We start from the raw sequence: 16,556 nt of genomic DNA, 5'->3' as shown, positions 1-16,556 counted from the left end.
TCCCAAGAGCAAAGCCATCCCCCGGCAGGTGAGGAACCCTGAGGAAGCCAGCACAGCTTTGCGGAGTAATCGATACTTTCTGGACCTTTCAGATACAAAATGTGCCAACTGCTACATACGCATTTTTCTCATTTCATCATTATAGCAACCCTGGGATCTAGAAAACAGCCCTATGAAGACTGTTAACCCACACAACAATTCAGGTGAGTCTAAGAAGGAATAAAACCCATGTCGGGTGAAACTAGAGTTGCCATAGGAAGGAAGTAGTGTGACAGGAGAACAAGACAATTTTCAAATTCCCCACGAAAGCCACTGTCTGGGAGTCCAATCTCTTTTCTTAATGAAGAGGCCAGGAAGCCTAGAACTTGTGTGCGTTTCCTCCCGAATATACTTCCAGCCACAAGGTGCCTGCTCGTCCCTGCTGGAGCTCTGTTTCCACACAGGGAGCCTCTAGCTTCTATCTGGGAATTAAAAATGCTGATTACAACTAAGCAAGCCAAAGACCAAGAGTGCTGACATTTTGATGCCATGCAATCTCTCTGAGGGGGAGAAAGAGTGTGGGAGTTGGGTGCACGTGTGTGGGGCGGGGCTGCAGACAGAACAACAGAGGGGAGGAAGGGCATAATATGGATCGCAATCTCTATCGCTTACTTGGTATGAGCTGTGTGTCAGTGGCGTTAAGCACGTCGCCTCATTGAACCCTCACAACTCCTCTAGGAAAGACATGTGATTATCTCCACTTCTAAAGATGGGGAAACCGAGGCTCAAAGAGATTAAACTATCCCACCCAACGTCACACAGCTAGTACATGGCAGAATCAGGATTCAAACCCAGGTTTCTCAGACCACAAAGTCCACACTCTGAGCCACGAGGCACCAGTGTCTTCCTCTGAATAGGACCAGAGCTGGGTAAGTTGGGAGGAAAGGTTAGGTTTAGTCATGACCAGTTTGAAAAGAGGAATTGGTTTCATGAATGGCTTCATGTTAGAGCAGTAGTCCTAAGCAAGGGCTAATCTGGAGACATTTTTGATTGTCACAACTTGGGAGCTTGCTACCGGCATATAGTGGGTAGAAGCCGGGGAGGCGGCTAACCACACAGTACACAGGACAGCCCCCACCACAGAGTTGTCTGCCCACAATGTCCACTGTGCTGAGGTTGAGAACTCCTGGAGGGACCTTATGGGTGTACTAATCCCTTAGGATTGGTGAGAGGTGGTGGAAAGAATAAAGAATATTGGCCCATCGACAAAATCAAAGTTCATTAGAGTTAAACGTCTCATTTTGGATACAGAACATTTTACATCAGCTTTACCTTATTTTCAACCTGACATCATTTCCCCTAAGTATAATATTAACTCTCTACATTCTCTACACTGGAGAAATGATATTTAAAAACTGGTTGCATTAAAAACCTTTCTAAGTAATTCAAACAGTCCTCCAGATTCCAGGATGATTAAGAAGTGAGGAAGAGGCATCTGTTTTCCAGGCTGAGGAAGGGTATTCAGGAGACTACTTTTTCTTTCTTTTCACCTGAATATGGATTCAAAAGCTTGAATGAACAGTTATAAAAATGAATGATTCTTAAGAAAGTGATTTTCCATTTCATGAAGATGCATGATAGATAAAGAAACCTTATGAATGAATATGAGACAAAAAAGGACTTAAAGGAATAGTGCCAAGAAGACAACAATGAAGTAATGAAAATTAGTGATTTATATTGCTCCTTCCCACTAAAGAACTCTCTTTGAAAGAGTAAAACACTACCTCATCTAAGAAACTATGAATTCCTAAGGGCAAGCACCACTTCTTCTTTTGTGTTTTTTTCTCTTCTCCACGGTTGGGAAATGTGTCATGTCCACAGTTGGTAATTTTACAATCAGTGTGGTTGCTGAAATGACTTAATGACAGCAAATCTCTCCTCTGTGGCAATGTGGAAGAAGTATAGCTAGTATCCTTCAACTCAAGGAAAAACTGTGGTGTCCAGAGGCCAAAGCTTAAATAATTGATGCCAAAATAACTGGAGAAATAGGGAAGTCAAGATAGAACTCGGAAGGCGGAAAATACACACACACACACACACACACACACACAAACACACACACACACACGGGGAAAAACTCAGAAGTCTAAATTCTCAGTTCTACAGAGAGAATTCACTTTACTTCAAAAACCGAAATCTTAATTCATGCCATTAGCTCTGCTCTCTCCCCAAGCCACACTAAAATAATAGAAAAGAGTTATTATTTTTAAATATAAACTGACGAAAATAAAAATGAAAGCACATAAAAAGCAGGGAGGCAAGTAGTGAATGATCTACCAAACCCTAAACCAAAAGAAGGCAGAGCCAAGAAGCAACCAGACTTATATCACAGAAGCCCTAAGAGGAACTAGTGGCCGTGGGATGAAGGTGAAGCTAAAACAAGAGAAACTACTGGAAGCCTAAGAATTGGTGGACTACCAGATCCCATCCCTTCCCCCTCCATAGTGGAGAACAAGAGGCATATTCTCTTATAGAAGGCCTACGGATTGGGGACACCAGGCTCAGCTGAGGCTAGGGTTACTGAACTTAAAATAGGAAGATCAACAGAAAATTCTATACTGAATGTTGTGATGGCCCTGGCCTCTTCACAACTCAGGTCCCAGACATAGGCAGGAGGTCAGAAGAGTCTTATCTGGGGAATCTGACTATCCAAGATAAAAGACCTAGAAATACTGATATCAGGGCTTCCCCAAGGAAACACCAGTCAGATCACCCTACAGTAAAGACGACGGCTGGCACAGAACTTCCAACCAGTTTTTCAATGCCTCACTTTAAAATATGAAAAGGCAGCTAAAGATTACCAAACATGTAAGGAAAACATCTAATATGAAAGGCCAAGACCAAAACAAGCAATTTAGAGGGTACAGAAAGTATACAGAAAGAAGCAAACTTCAAGAGCAGTAATATCTCTAGAGAAATCAAGGAAAAATGAAAAGACATTGTATCATGAAACAAGAACAGAATACAACCAAAAAGGAGCATTTGGAGAATAATAAGAGAGCTCTTAGCAATTAAGATGCAATTCAAATATCTCTCCAAGGAGCCTGACTTCATGCCCTTCCTCTGGGAAGACATGTAAATGTTATCACCTCATACTTCACTTGCTGCTTTACTTTTCTGTCTCTTCTATTAAAACTAAATGCCTTGAGTTCAGGGACATCCCCTATTTGTCTTTGTATCCTTAGTGCCTAGTGCTGGAGACAAACAGGCAAGCAGAGCTGGGGGACTTCTCACTGACACTGTTTCAAGGGGGCAGGTGCTAATACCAGCCTGCAGCAGCTCTGACAGCAGATAGCTGTTGCACCAGATCAGGGAGCCATATATTCAGGGGGAATATGGAAGCATAAAGCTTCTAGGGCATCAACATCCCAGCGTTGCAACACCTCTTCTTTCTCAATTCAAGGGCTTACTTGACTCTTCCTACTTAGCCAATTCATGTGGCTTCCGTGCCCCCACAGACTCTCCTTCCTGTGAGCACTTGCTGGGCTTTTTCAGATACAAACTCTGGGTACAACTGAGGCAGAAAACACCAGAGTTCTTTGAGAAGCAGTGTGCTCCAACTTCAAAGGCATTCCTGGGTCACTAGTTGGAAAATGAAAACCACTTACCCATGGCCTACCAACTAGATAGCTCATTATGGGGGGAAAAAACACACGGAGGAAAATGCTCACTAGGGTTGCTCTCTGAATGGCAGCTGTGGGAAGCAGCCCCTGGCACAGAATGCCAAGTCAGGAAAATCAAAGGTCCTTCAGGCAGAAAAGAGGAAGGTACAGAGGGGCAGCTGGCCACTTATGGTATGAGTCTGGGCCTCTTGCCCAAAGGCATCTTTATTTGGGAACAACAAGGCTCTGCCCCCTAGATCATCAAGATTCAAAAGTACTTAAATTATCAACCCTTGGGTAATCAGTCACCCAAAAAGAAATATTTTGAGCATAAGGGGAGATACAAGCTAAGGAGAGCACTGAACATAGTGGGTTCCTTATATCCTTGGTTTCCTTTATTCCATGCCCACAGGTAACTTCTATTGCCCACGGGGTCACTGATGCAAGAGGCTCTTTTGCCTTCCCAAAAAGCAAATGAGGTATAAGCTCCTTATAAAAAGATCTCCCTTGTTCTCTTGACTCCTCTGAGAGACAGAAGAAGAGAGAACATTCAGCAAGCAGCTTTCCATAGCCAGCATATAATAACAGTGCCACGCTCCTGCTTGATGAAACCACTGTCCCACGTAGAATGACCAAACGTCCCGGCTTACCAAAGGGCTTTCCTATGTGTAGCACTCGAAGTCTCATGCCCCCAAAAACCCTTCCGTTCTACGCAAACTGGGATAGTCAGCCACCCTAATGCCACGGCACCTTATTGAGGCCATCCTACACTCATCTCACCCTACAGAAGAAACAACTCATAATTCTAGCCTCTGAACTTTCTAATGGCCTACAGAATATGCGAACTCACTTGACCCTTAACTACTGTCATATATTTTAGGAAGTGTGACTGGACACACCAGTATATGAAGTGTGTGGAGAGCTGGCTCACAGGGGTTACAGTCTCCTCCAGGATATTACAATTCGTGGCACATCAGGTCGAGTCTAGGTTGCCTAGTTCGATAGACTCCAGTCACTAGACCATGGCTTTTCAATCTTGGCACTATTGACATTCTAGGCAAGATAATTCTTTGCTGGGGCATTACAGGATTATAGTTGCATGGTGAAATCTAGCACACCCCCACCCTGGTCATGACAACCAGAAATGTCTACAGACACTTCCAGCTGTCCTCTGGAGAAAAAAATCCCCATGCTTGAGAATCACTGTACCAGACCCTTCTGCCTTCCCTGGAACTTGTTAGTGTTCTCTACTCTTTCTTCCCTTCCTCTTGCCCACTAGAGGAAAAGGTCAAATTTGTATTTTGGCCGTGGACAAATTAAAAGAGTACGAATCCAGGGATAAAAGACACAGCATAGGGAATATACTCAGTGGTATCATAACAGCATTGTATGGTGATGAATGGTAGGCACACTCTAGCGCACAGCATAAGGTAGAGACTTGTTGAATCACTATGTTGTATGCCTGAAACCATCGTAACACTGCGTGTCAACTACACGACAATAAAATAAAACAAAGATAAAAATAAAAAGAGTGCATACCCATTCACCTCCTGGCAGGGGACTCCATGCCCCGCCAATTCTCAGTTCGTACGCCGCAGGAAGATTTCATGCTCTGCATCAGCACGAAAGCCCTGGCCGATGTTGGACTGCCTGGAGACTGCAGTCTGACTCGCCAGTTCAGCCCTCTTCAAACCAGAGCAGCCAGTTCCACAGCTTTCTTCCTCATTCCCGCACGAACTATAGCCTTTCACTTATTTATTTTTTAAAAATCATAGCATATTAGGAGATCTTGGACTCTGAGCAAAGCTAACAGATACCTAGGCACTGTTCTTTCGTTGCAACCTCAAGTCCTACTGCATAAGTGGCAAACTGGGTTTGAGCTGGTTTGGAGTTGGCTGGTTATCCATCCTACTCCTCCCCAGAAAGAGCAAATAGCAGAGGCCCACAGTGCTTAAGAGAAAATAAAAGGATTCATATGATGACTTCATGTGTCATGTTCTATCTTGGTGAATTCTTTGCCAGGAAAAGGGAGTAATAGCTCTTCTTGGTGCCTAGAAGATGCTCTGAATATAAAGTGCAGACGTAAAGCATTAAAAAGACAACAGGGTTCTGGAAAACGCATCCAGTCTGTAAATGGTTCACATCAACACGCTTCTATTTTTATAAAAAACCTTAACTGCACTTGAAAGAAATGAAAACTTGGGAGTTGAACCAAAGAGTACCATCTATCTACTTGGCTTCAGAGCCAAAGAGTCACAGAGCAGAAAGTCCAAACAAACTGAGCGTCACTGGAGACCAGTCTGATGACTACTCTATCCTATTTACTTGCTTAATAGTTGCCATGACAAAAGAGCCACACCTAGGCTTTTGGATCAAGAACATGGAATTCTCTGATCCCAAACGCCTGTGATGCATGTCACCACTGCCTGTCTTCCTGTGAAGAAAGAGAGAGAGGGAGAGAGAGAGAAAGAGAGGAAGGAAGGAAGGAAGGAAGGAAGGAAGGAAGGAAGGAAAAAGGGATGGAGGGAGGGAGGGAGGGAGGAAGGAGGGAAGGAAGGAAGGAGGGAGGGAGGGAGGGAGGGAGGGAGGGAGGAAGGAAGGAAGGAAGGAAGGAAGGAAGGAAGGAAGGAAGGAAGAAGGGAAGGAGGGAGGGAGGGAGGGAGGGAGGGAGGAAGGAAGGAAGGAAGGAAGGAAGGAAGGAAGGAAGGAAGGAAGAAGGGAGGAAGGAAACGCAATTTCACCTCCAGAACAGGATGGGGCAACCCTACAGAATGACACAAAGGCCGGGCACAGACCTGCTGAAGAAGGGGGCCCCGAAAGGCTTTAGCTACACAACTGAAATATTCCCTGTATGGCAGCAGGAATTTCCTCGATGTGCACATGTGTTTGAATTAAAATTAACAAAACCTGGCTGGGGAGGAAACCACCACCATCTCCTCCTTCCTGTACATGAAGACACATGCATCAGCCACGGGCATCACGTGCCTAAAGCACCAGCCATTTCAAAACAGATTGTATTTTCTTCTCTAAACCTGAAGCCTGCCTCTTCACTGAGGTTCAGCCTTTTAAAAACCCAGGGAGTAGATGCCACGCTCTCTCTGCCTGAATCGGCCCCTTCAATCAGGGGCATTTAGGACCCTGTGCTTCCCTCGAGGGCACCCGCTCTTGTCCCAAACTCGTAGATCAATCCAAGAACTGATGCGAAACCTTGAACACTAAGTCCTTCCCGGCAGGCACATACTAATGGTGCAATGCAGACTGTGTTCCTCACCATTAGGTTCGGGGTCCCTGGCTTGATGCTAATGGGGGTCAGTTGTGCCAATGAAAGCCTTGGCTGGTCTCTGGCGATTATGCCCCAACAACCCCACAGTTAGTTGCCATGGCTGAGGAGGGATCTTATTTTGAGAGGTTTTGGCTTGTTCAGACTTGAAAATAAGAGTGTGAAGAAAAGAAATGGGTGGAGTCACCCCCAATAGGGACTATACACTTTCCTCAACATCAGCTCAGTGCTGCTGCTGTGTGACCACGGCCACAAGCTGCCAGATGCTGCTTCCCTCTGCTCGTTAAAGAGCCAGGCACCCATGATTTACCGAGTAGAGCTCATTCAGGACCTTCATCAAATCATCTTGGAGCTGCTGGCCGACTTCTTTACTCTGCAAGAAAAGAGGAAGGGAGGTTAATTGGGAAACAGAAGGGGGGAGGAGGGGGCGACAAAGGCAAGAGCAGCATTGGCTCTACAACGAACACAGACTCAATTAAGGCCCATTATTTAATCCAGCAAATCAGATAACCACTCCGATCAGACCCAATTATGGTCAGATTACTCAAAGAGTTTTAATAAAATGAAATGTGCCCCTTCTTTAGCCTTGCTAAGGCAATCGTGTGGAGGGCAAATGGGTGTAGGCTTCGATTTTTCAATTGGTCCCCGAAGAGCGGCTTGAAAGCCACATGTTACCTAGCAACTGTTGTCAGGTGGAGTAAGCTTTCTCAGACACTTGCACTTGACCCTTCTCAAGAATTCTGGAGGGAAGTCAGATGTGTAATAGGACGCCAAAGAAAGAAGAACATAAACATCCAAGGACTTCAAAGTACCTCACCAAATACGAACCTCCAAGCAGGAAGGAGGTATAGGTCTTACTTGATTTCTTTCTGCCCCAAACTCCCAGGGCAGTGGTACCCCAATAATGACTGGTTTGGAGATTAGCCGATGTTACCGGACTCTGATAATACATGTTAAGGGGTTTCCAACCTGCTAATCCTAAGCAGTGGTGGCCTTCGAGTTCTTTGCTGCTACCATCCAGGGCTGGCATCTAACTACACAAATGGAAGAGCAGAAATAAAGAAGAATGAAGAAGCAGGAAGGAGAAAAGAGCCATGCCTTCTATACTGAGTGTTTTATGCCAAGCCCAAGAGAGCAGGGGACAAAGCTGATTGGCATCACTGGGTCATCAAAAGGGGAAGCCCTCATTTCATCTTCTGCCAGCTCCTTCTAGTTCTTTCCTACCAATCAGATACCAACAATGCCCTTCTAACAGAAGGTAGAATACTACCCCTGGCACAGCTCCGCTCCCAGGGGAAGGAAGAAAGAGGTCTTGCATGTCAGAAACATAATCATTTACGATCTTGCTTAATTCAAGATATATGACTTTAAAACTATTTTTTTCTGATTACAAAAGGAATTTATGTTTATTGTAATTAATAAGAAAACTGGGGAAAAAAACCAAAAACATCCAAAAAGAAGAGGTCATTTTTAATTCCTACCACTAAGAAATCACCATGCAACACTTTATCTCGTATGTGATAGGATTTTCCCATATGATTTTCATGAAATCGGGGTTGCATGATACACACTGTAACTTATTTACTTACACAAGTGTTTTTGAACAGTTCCCTCCATATTACTCTTCTAGAGCATTATGAAAGATGATATCGCTGTAGCTCCTATTCTTGGACATCCACTTTGGTTACAGATTTTTATGACAAAACCTGCTGTATTACTTTGTGCAACACCTATGCCCACACCTTTCCTCCTTTTCTCCTAGAAGTCACATTGCTGAATCAAACGCTCTTCATTTATGCCATTAAACTGCCCTTGAGAAAAGTCGAACCAATGAAAAGTACCACCAGAAGCCTAGAAGCATGTCCCTTCACTTCTTCTCTTGACGGTTCGGTATGGTATCCTCTTGTCATCTGCAGTCCTTTGACTGGAGGGAGCCTGAACTTTCTCTTTTTTTACACATTCTTCAGGCATTTTCATGTCTCTTTAACGCTTTGCCTTTTTCTATTAAGGAATTAATTATGGAACACAACATCTGTGTGACGTTTGCTGTGCGGAGACAGGACATTTACACGGGGTAGCGTGGAAGTGGGTGGGAGGACCCTTGAAGGAGCCACGAGTCTCCTATTCCTGGCTCCTCCACCATCAAGAAGATAACTTCGAACAACGCGATTCTTCTCTCTAGGCCTCTGTTTTCTTTTCCATAAAATGAAAGGCGAACGCGTTCCTAAGGCCCCTCCTAACCTCTGCTCTTCCATGATTCTTCCTGCTATTTCACCTGGCTTCTAGAGTCCATATTAGATGCAACCACCACCCACTTCAGTGTTCGGTTGGTTGGCTTCACTTCCCGAAGTGGAAGATAATGAGCAAGTTCTCCTCGGGGACCGAGACGCTCTACAAAATGGATGGCTTCAGGGTATCTTGCCAGTCTTAAATTCACCATTCCCAAACGTCTCTCATTCAATGCCCTCAACCACTGGAAGAAGCCACAAGAGGAAATGCCTTTCATCTAGAATCTCACATACCAGCTTCTCCTTCCCATCATGAGGAGAGCTGAGCTGCACTGAAGCAGCAGAGATCCAAGGAGGTGAAGTGAGGCAAAATGACTCATCAGCCAGCCCCAGAGTCAGCAACAAGGCCAGGAAGCGACCACGAGTATCACTTCCAAATGCCCTGCCCTCCAAAGGCTCTGCCCTCCCGCCTCCAGGTCAACTCCCCTGCCAGCCTCCCATCCTTCCTTACCACCTCCTTGCATTTAAATGGCGAAGGTTCTGGGAGAAGGCTCCCCATTCCTCTACCCTGTTGCTTACCCAGGACTTAAATATCTCAGCTGCGGGAGGAGGGGGAAGGGGAAGGGAGGAGGAGAAAAAGCATCACCAATAAAAAAGCAATGAAGCCCAGGCAGATGTTTCCTTTCGTGTACCGATTAGTTGGAAAAGGACCGACTCAACTAATATCCCTGTTTATTTGAACAGGCTGCCGAAGCGGCTCTGACTTAGGGCTCCCCGTGGCTGAGGGCTGGGCCCGGAACACACGTGAAGCCATCCCAGTCGCAGCGCCCCGCGAAGCCCCTAGCAAACAGGAACAACGCCGCCACCAGGAGAGAGGCAGGAAATGGCCAGGGCCTCCCTCTCCTCTCACGGACGCTAAAAGGCCAGGGTTCTCCATCTCAGAAACCTTAACTGTGTGCCTCTGGGGGCAAGCACGGCCCCAGCAAGCCAGGAAGGGCTTCCGCGCTGGCAGCGCTGGAAGCTGGAAGGGCTGTCGGGGCTGGGAAGCTACAAGGGGGCCCCACCCAAAGACAAAAGGGACATTTCATCCCGGGAACAACAAAACCTGATGAGGCCGAGGACATGACAATGAAGTCCGCAGGGCCTTTCCGGTCCCTGTTAAAAAAAAAAAAAAAAAAAAAAAGCAATAGGTTTCTAGGCAGGGAAGAAAAAGAGAATTTACAGAGCCGTCTTTGTGCGCCATCGCACAGCCTTCATCTCTTTTCTTTAAAATTTCTTGGAAGAGAATGAGTCATCTAAACATTGCAGGAAACCAAATAGAAGTCGAGGGAAAAAATTACTTTGGGCAAAGTTTTTCTCTTAAATGTTTGCATAGTAATCTTTGCCTGGAAAAAAAAAAGATGCCTAAATTTAGAATAGAGATGTGGCACAGTGAACAATGCTGGTTCTCTGGGATAGGAAGTGCAGTGGTGTCTTAGGCGGGGATCTTTTATTTTGAAGCTCACCACAACCGTGTGGCCAGAATGTGTTGGGGGGGAGTGGGGGAGCACTCTGCCTGCCGCTGGGGCGGGGCTGATCCAGAGCACAGTGCACAGTGCGATTGCTACAGCTCCTGCCAGCTCTGTGTGTACAAAATGGGCAGGGAATCCTCCTTTTCCAACAGACAGCAGCCCTGGACGACAGAAATGCAAAAGCACAGCCTCATTTCCCCCAGACGGTAACCTGCCAAAGCCTCCTCCCTCAAAGACAGGCTAGAGCGCCCGAAATGCAAGGCAACAAGAGGCCATGTGGTCTGGGCTGCTGGGCACTGGGCTGGTCACTCGTCTCTGGATGGCTACATCTCCTGGGCTTGTATGGGTCTGTCCATCAGCATTTCCCAAGGAACACAGATTACGAAAGGGCTTTCAAACCGGTCTTCATCAGGGAGATCCCCTTTTAACTTACCCCTTAGTGATTTTGCTCAGCACTAGCTGGGTGGGTGGGCTGTTGTTGATGGGCTATTTGTACTACAAAGCCGTACTATTTGACAGGCACAAAATGACCGCCTCTGTATGAAAGGAAGAAAAGAGCAAGGCACGCCTCTGCCATGTGGTGAGAGCTAATCTCAGCGCTGTCCCAAGGCTTAGCCTGTCAGCAGGTAGGAACAGTGGGTCATTTAGTTCCCTGCCGACGAGCCTGTGCCAGCAGTTTTCCAAAACAGAATCCAATTTTCAAGGGCATGTATCTCCCTCTGCCAGTGCTAGCACCCCTCACCCCCAGAGACTTCTGAGACCAACTGTTAAAAAAATCCAGTTGAAAATTGAATTTATGTGGTGCCTGGGTGGCTCAGTCGGTTGGGCATCCGCCTTCGGCTCGGGTCGTGGTCTTGGGGTCCTGGGATCGAGCCCCGCCTCGGGCTCCCTGCTTGGTGGGGAGTCTGCTTCTCTCTCCCTCTGCCTGCCGCTCCCCCTGCTCGTGCTCTCTCTCTCCCCCCTCAAATAAATAAAATTTTTAAAAATAATAATAAAATAAAATAAAATTGAATTTACATGTCCAGGTTTCTGAGGAAAGGGACACAAAGCCTCTATGAAGCGCTGGCAGCAGGAGAAGCCCCACCAGATGTAGAGTGACTGCTGCAGGGACACTCATCCGGCACTTCAAAGAGGCCAGGTTTCACAAGCTGGAGCTTTGCCTGCAACGCTTTTTGATGGGGAGGACAGGGGTAAAAGGAGTGGGGGTTTGGCAGCAGGACCAGTGCTCTAGGGGATGGTGAACACTGTGTCTGGCCTTTCCCCAACCCACCTCAGCCCATCAAAACAAGCGGCAGTGCGTGAAGTTGCAGGGGTGCACGTGTGGTGATCCTGCAGGTCGGAGCTCAGACATGATTTTAGATGTCACCTCGGCCACAACACTTGTATGCAGAGGGACTCCTTCTACTCAGCATACACTCACTAGGATACCATGTGACGGCTCTAGGAAGGCTGTGCTCCAGCTACAACTTCATACTCTGCGGAGCCCAAGCTAGTATAAAATACAAACACACTGAATTGCAAAACTGTTATAGAGAGGTTGGCTAGGAGCGGCCATGAGAGGGACACCTAAAGTGCTTTTACCTTCTAAAGACCAGGGAGACCGGGATTTCAAAATGTACATTTTTAAAATTGCAATCCAGTGTATAAAGGGGTGTCTACAATAAAAGTACTTACTACACGCAGTGCATTCTATTTCCTATTCTTTTCTCTTCTCTTCTATTTTTTTTTTATGTTAGTCATAACTCACTAGGTTCATTTTACAACTCATTAATGAGTCATTATGCACAGGTTTAAAAAGACTGGGTACACTGAAGTTGTGGAATTAGTAAAGAAAATAGTGGGTTAGGGACTGGAGCACACCAAATAAGACAGACGCTAAATGACTTGCCTTCTCAAGGTGGGGGATCAGATGTTTGGAAGCAGGTTCAACTCCTAGATCTTGGCAAGGGGGAAATGCTGGATTTCAAGGAGTGAGCAATAAAGAGTCTGTTGGTAAATATTTATAGAACGCCTATTATGTGTCAAGCACTTGTGGTTTGACTGGGAATATAGCAGTATACAAAATAGTTTGAAATTTACAAGCCATTGAGAAAGATGGACATTAATCTAATGTCCGAGCCTGTCAGAACACAACTCTTCCAGTCTCAAAGGCCTTACTAGAAAAGGAATTTCTTTTTTTTTTTTTTTAAAGATTTTATTTATTTATTTGACAGAGAGAGAAACAGCCAGTGAGAGAGGGAACACAAGCAGGGGGAGTGGGAGAGGAAGAAGCAGGCTCCCAGTGGAGGAGCCTCATCTGGGGCTTGATCCCAGAACGCCGGGAACACTCCCTGAGCCGAAGGCAGACGCTTAACGACTGCGCCACCGAGGCGCCCCTAGAAAAGGAATTTCTTAAGCTAGTTTTCTATTCAAGATCAATTTTTTCCCCCTATCTCAGCCAAGAGGATTCTGCACTTTAACCTGACCCCAGAGCAAGTTTGATGGTGAATCTAGTGTGCCAGAAACAGAACTCCAGCTTCAAAAAAATCAAGCTACTCTACAACATATCCTTTTTCTTTGAATTTGCCTAAGTGATAATAGATATTTCAGGTTATAATGACATTGCTTCAGTATAAGGGACTCCCAAAGCAGGCACATTCCACTTTTTAAAAAAATCGCTTGAGCTTGTCAGCACCGTAAAAACTAATCTCACCAGTAGCTCCTTCACTCAGAAGTCAATGGGTGTAGTTAAACGCTCAAAGTGACAGGAGTCAGAACTTAAAAGAAAATGTCCGAAACCAGATACAGTATGAAACCTAAAATACCTGTCTCAGAATTCACCTTCTAACACAACTGGTTTCTCAATTAGATTCTTGTTTATCCGAATTACTTAGCCTAAACAACAAAACAAACAGATTATAACTTCTATTTTTTAAATTTTATTTATTTATTATTTGAGAGAGAGAGATTGAGAGAATGAGTGGGAGGAGGGGCAGAGGGAGAAGCAGACTCCCCATGGAGCAGGGAGCCCAACGTGGGACTTGATCCCAGGACCCTGGGATCACAACCTGAACTAAAGGCAGACATTTAACTGACTGAGTCAGCCAGGCGCCCCAGATGATAACTTTTAAAGCCCCTTTCTGTCTCCTACCGTGCCCGGCCCCACTGCTTTGTGCATCAGAGCCGTGAAATAATCAGTTGTTCAATTAGATCATATTTTAGTTTAGACTTAAACACTGCTTTCACCTAACGACGAGAATAAAACAACATAGTTGCCTTTTCTGCATATAGATAGATTATTCGAAGTAGAAACTCCATCAGAAGTTGCCCACATAAACCCCCTCGGGTTACAGTTCACAAATGAGCCCCAGAAGGTGAGATGACTTTTCCCGGGTCACACAGCTCTTCGGCACCCTGCCTAGGACCACCTGCAGGGTGGAGGAGGGTGAAGAAACATGCAGGCTCTGGACGGAGCAGGATTTGAACCCTGCTTCCACTACGTGATCACATGACCTCGGGGAAATTATTTAACTGCTCCAGGCCTTAGTTTCCACACCTGCAAAATATGGTAATAATGAGATAATAGTCCATATAAAGTCCTTAAAACAGAATGTGGCACCCAGTATGTTCAATATCTGTTAGGTATTATTATATTGCAATCCGGCCCTCTTTAACACCCACTTGAGTGCTCTCTCCACCACACAATACATTAGTGATCATGACAGGTGGAACTGGGAAGGTCCCAGAAGCTAATCGCCCAGCAGGATGGCAGCTAACTCCCTCTGATGGAAGGGCTCTATCAACCCACAGGGAAGAAGAATCTTTGCTTTTCCTTATGTCCCCTGCTGCACAATCTATTCTCCTCCTCAGTTTCAGGAAGAACCAAAGTAACAATGACTCCATAAGAAATATGCAGTTTTCCCAAGGTGGGGGGGAAGTAGGTGTTTAGCGGAAAGGAGGAAATTGGGAGTGAAGGGAGGTGGTATAGAAGGAAAATAAGGGGGATACATTACTTTCTATCCCTTCAGGAAGATTAAACAGAAAAAATCCTTCTCAACTGCACAACTGGGACTTCGTTCAACTGGGGTCATAAATTAAATGTCCAAAGGTAGGAGCTCCCTACTGCCTAGGTCAGAAAAGTCAAAGACTGCCCATTACCAAGCTCTGGTTTAATGAAATCCGGGGGCTTTCTCCTTTAGGGCACTTGTTTCTGAAAGCCATTTCCTCAAGGCTTTTTCAGAAGTTCCACAATGTATGAATAGCCAGACTTAACAACCACAGTAACACTAGTGGCCCTGGGAGAAAATCCATTCTCTGGCATGACAGTGAACTCTGTGGATTCAGCTCCTACCCTCCATGGATGCTCGCTCTGCTCTATTACAAGTAACCAGAACCTCTTGCCATGGAAACACATAATTCAGACAAGACTGAGTCCCACTGGACTGGGTCAGGGCCAGGGATGGGGCCGGAGGCCAGGAAGAAGCTGAAGGTCCTCTCTGCTCTCCCAGGAGCTCAGATGGCACAAACTAAAACAGTCTTGTAACAACCTGAATGTTCTTCTATGGTTGTTTCCATCTCTTAGAAGGACCGATTCTAATACTAAGAAAATAAGCTGAAAGAAACATCCTTTAAAAGGAAAGAGACAACCAAGTCTGAGGCTTCATTTCTTAAATCACCACTGTGACCCTTTTCTTGGCAAATTTCCATCTTTAACTCTTCTGGATAATGATGTTAGCAGGAGTGTAATAATGTCTTCAGGCTCTGATCTCGAGTGCCGAAGCATTTCTTGAGGTCATATTGAAGATCTCCCAGGCAGGACACTAAAGGCATAGAAATGGTGTCTAGGTAACTGTGGTGCCCTGGGTAGACAAGGACACAGGGGACAAAAGATACAAAGGCAAATAGGCAACATGAGAGCACAAATCTCTCAGCAACTGTAAAATGAACGCTGGAGAAAAAACAATCAATGGCTTGGAACTGGGCAAGAAGGAGGGAGGGAGGAGAGCCAGAATGATAAGGTGCTTGCAAGCATATGCCCTCCCACAATAAGGAATTCCAGGAGCCAGGGATGGGACAAATGCCTGTGTGGCTCCCAGATGGCTGGGAAAAGGCTGGAAGAACACGAGTTAATAGAGCTCATCTGAAAGTTGGCAGCGTGAACACGGAGAGGAGGGCCGCCTGGTAGGAAGTAAAACAGTCAGCAGCACCCGTACAGGAAATGCCTGGGGCACTGGGAAAATCGCTGAGTAAATACTTTGAGAAAGAGGAACCCAGCAGCAAAGCCAATTCATTGAAGGACCTGTGTAGTTTTAGTACTTTTGGAGTTGCCTTAGAATCCCACTGTCAAGAGAGGGGAAGAGGCTCCCGGAGGTTCACTTGTGGAGAGACCATTTTCTTGACACTCCAGGTGCCAGAGCTGGGCCCAAGAGTTGCATAAAGACAACTGTAGGTGACAAGTGGAGCTCTTTGTTGGCAGAGGGCTAGAATGCACTTCCTTGGGGCTGGGGTGGAGACCTGGGTTGTGACAACTCTCTTCAGATACAAAGGGGGTGTGCAACCTTTTGTCTTTGTCAGCACTTGGTCCACACTGCCACTCCCATCCGGCATGGTCCACATACAATTAAAAAAATCTATATCCTTGGAAGAGGGCACCTTTCCTCTTGCCAGTACCTCATTTCCGATGAAAAATCATTGAACTGTGAGAAGGAAAATGTCCAGAGTTTGAAACGCAATTTCCAATCTCCAGCTCTGATTTTTCACCTAAGTGCTTCGGTTTTTCCTCTTTGATTCAGGCTTTATAAATGTTCCAGGTACACTTGAAAAAAATGTGTATCTGTCTGCAGTTAGGCACTGTGCCCATACATGTCATTTAGGCAGTTTAACTGTTTTTCAACTCTCTGTATCTTTACTGAATTTT

At 45.7% G+C, this 16,556-nt stretch overlaps 1 protein-coding gene across 1 annotated transcript in view; it reads right to left on the bottom strand.

Annotated features, from left to right (window-relative positions):
- Window positions 1-16,556, bottom strand: part of SRGAP2 (SLIT-ROBO Rho GTPase activating protein 2) — a 210,580-nt gene that overhangs the window by 47,444 nt on the left and 146,580 nt on the right. The window contains exon 5 of the mRNA XM_057315097.1: window positions 7,232-7,294. Coding sequence (XP_057171080.1) covers window positions 7,232-7,294 — 63 coding nt within the window. The remainder of the gene's footprint in view (window positions 1-7,231; window positions 7,295-16,556) is intronic.

The sequence above is a fragment of the Ursus arctos genome, unplaced genomic scaffold (genome assembly GCF_023065955.2).
Source record: "Ursus arctos isolate Adak ecotype North America unplaced genomic scaffold, UrsArc2.0 scaffold_2, whole genome shotgun sequence".
In the NCBI taxonomy this organism is placed as follows: domain Eukaryota; kingdom Metazoa; phylum Chordata; class Mammalia; order Carnivora; family Ursidae; genus Ursus; species Ursus arctos.
Note: the sequence above shows the minus strand (reverse complement) of the source record. Positions and strands in the feature narration are given on the sequence as shown.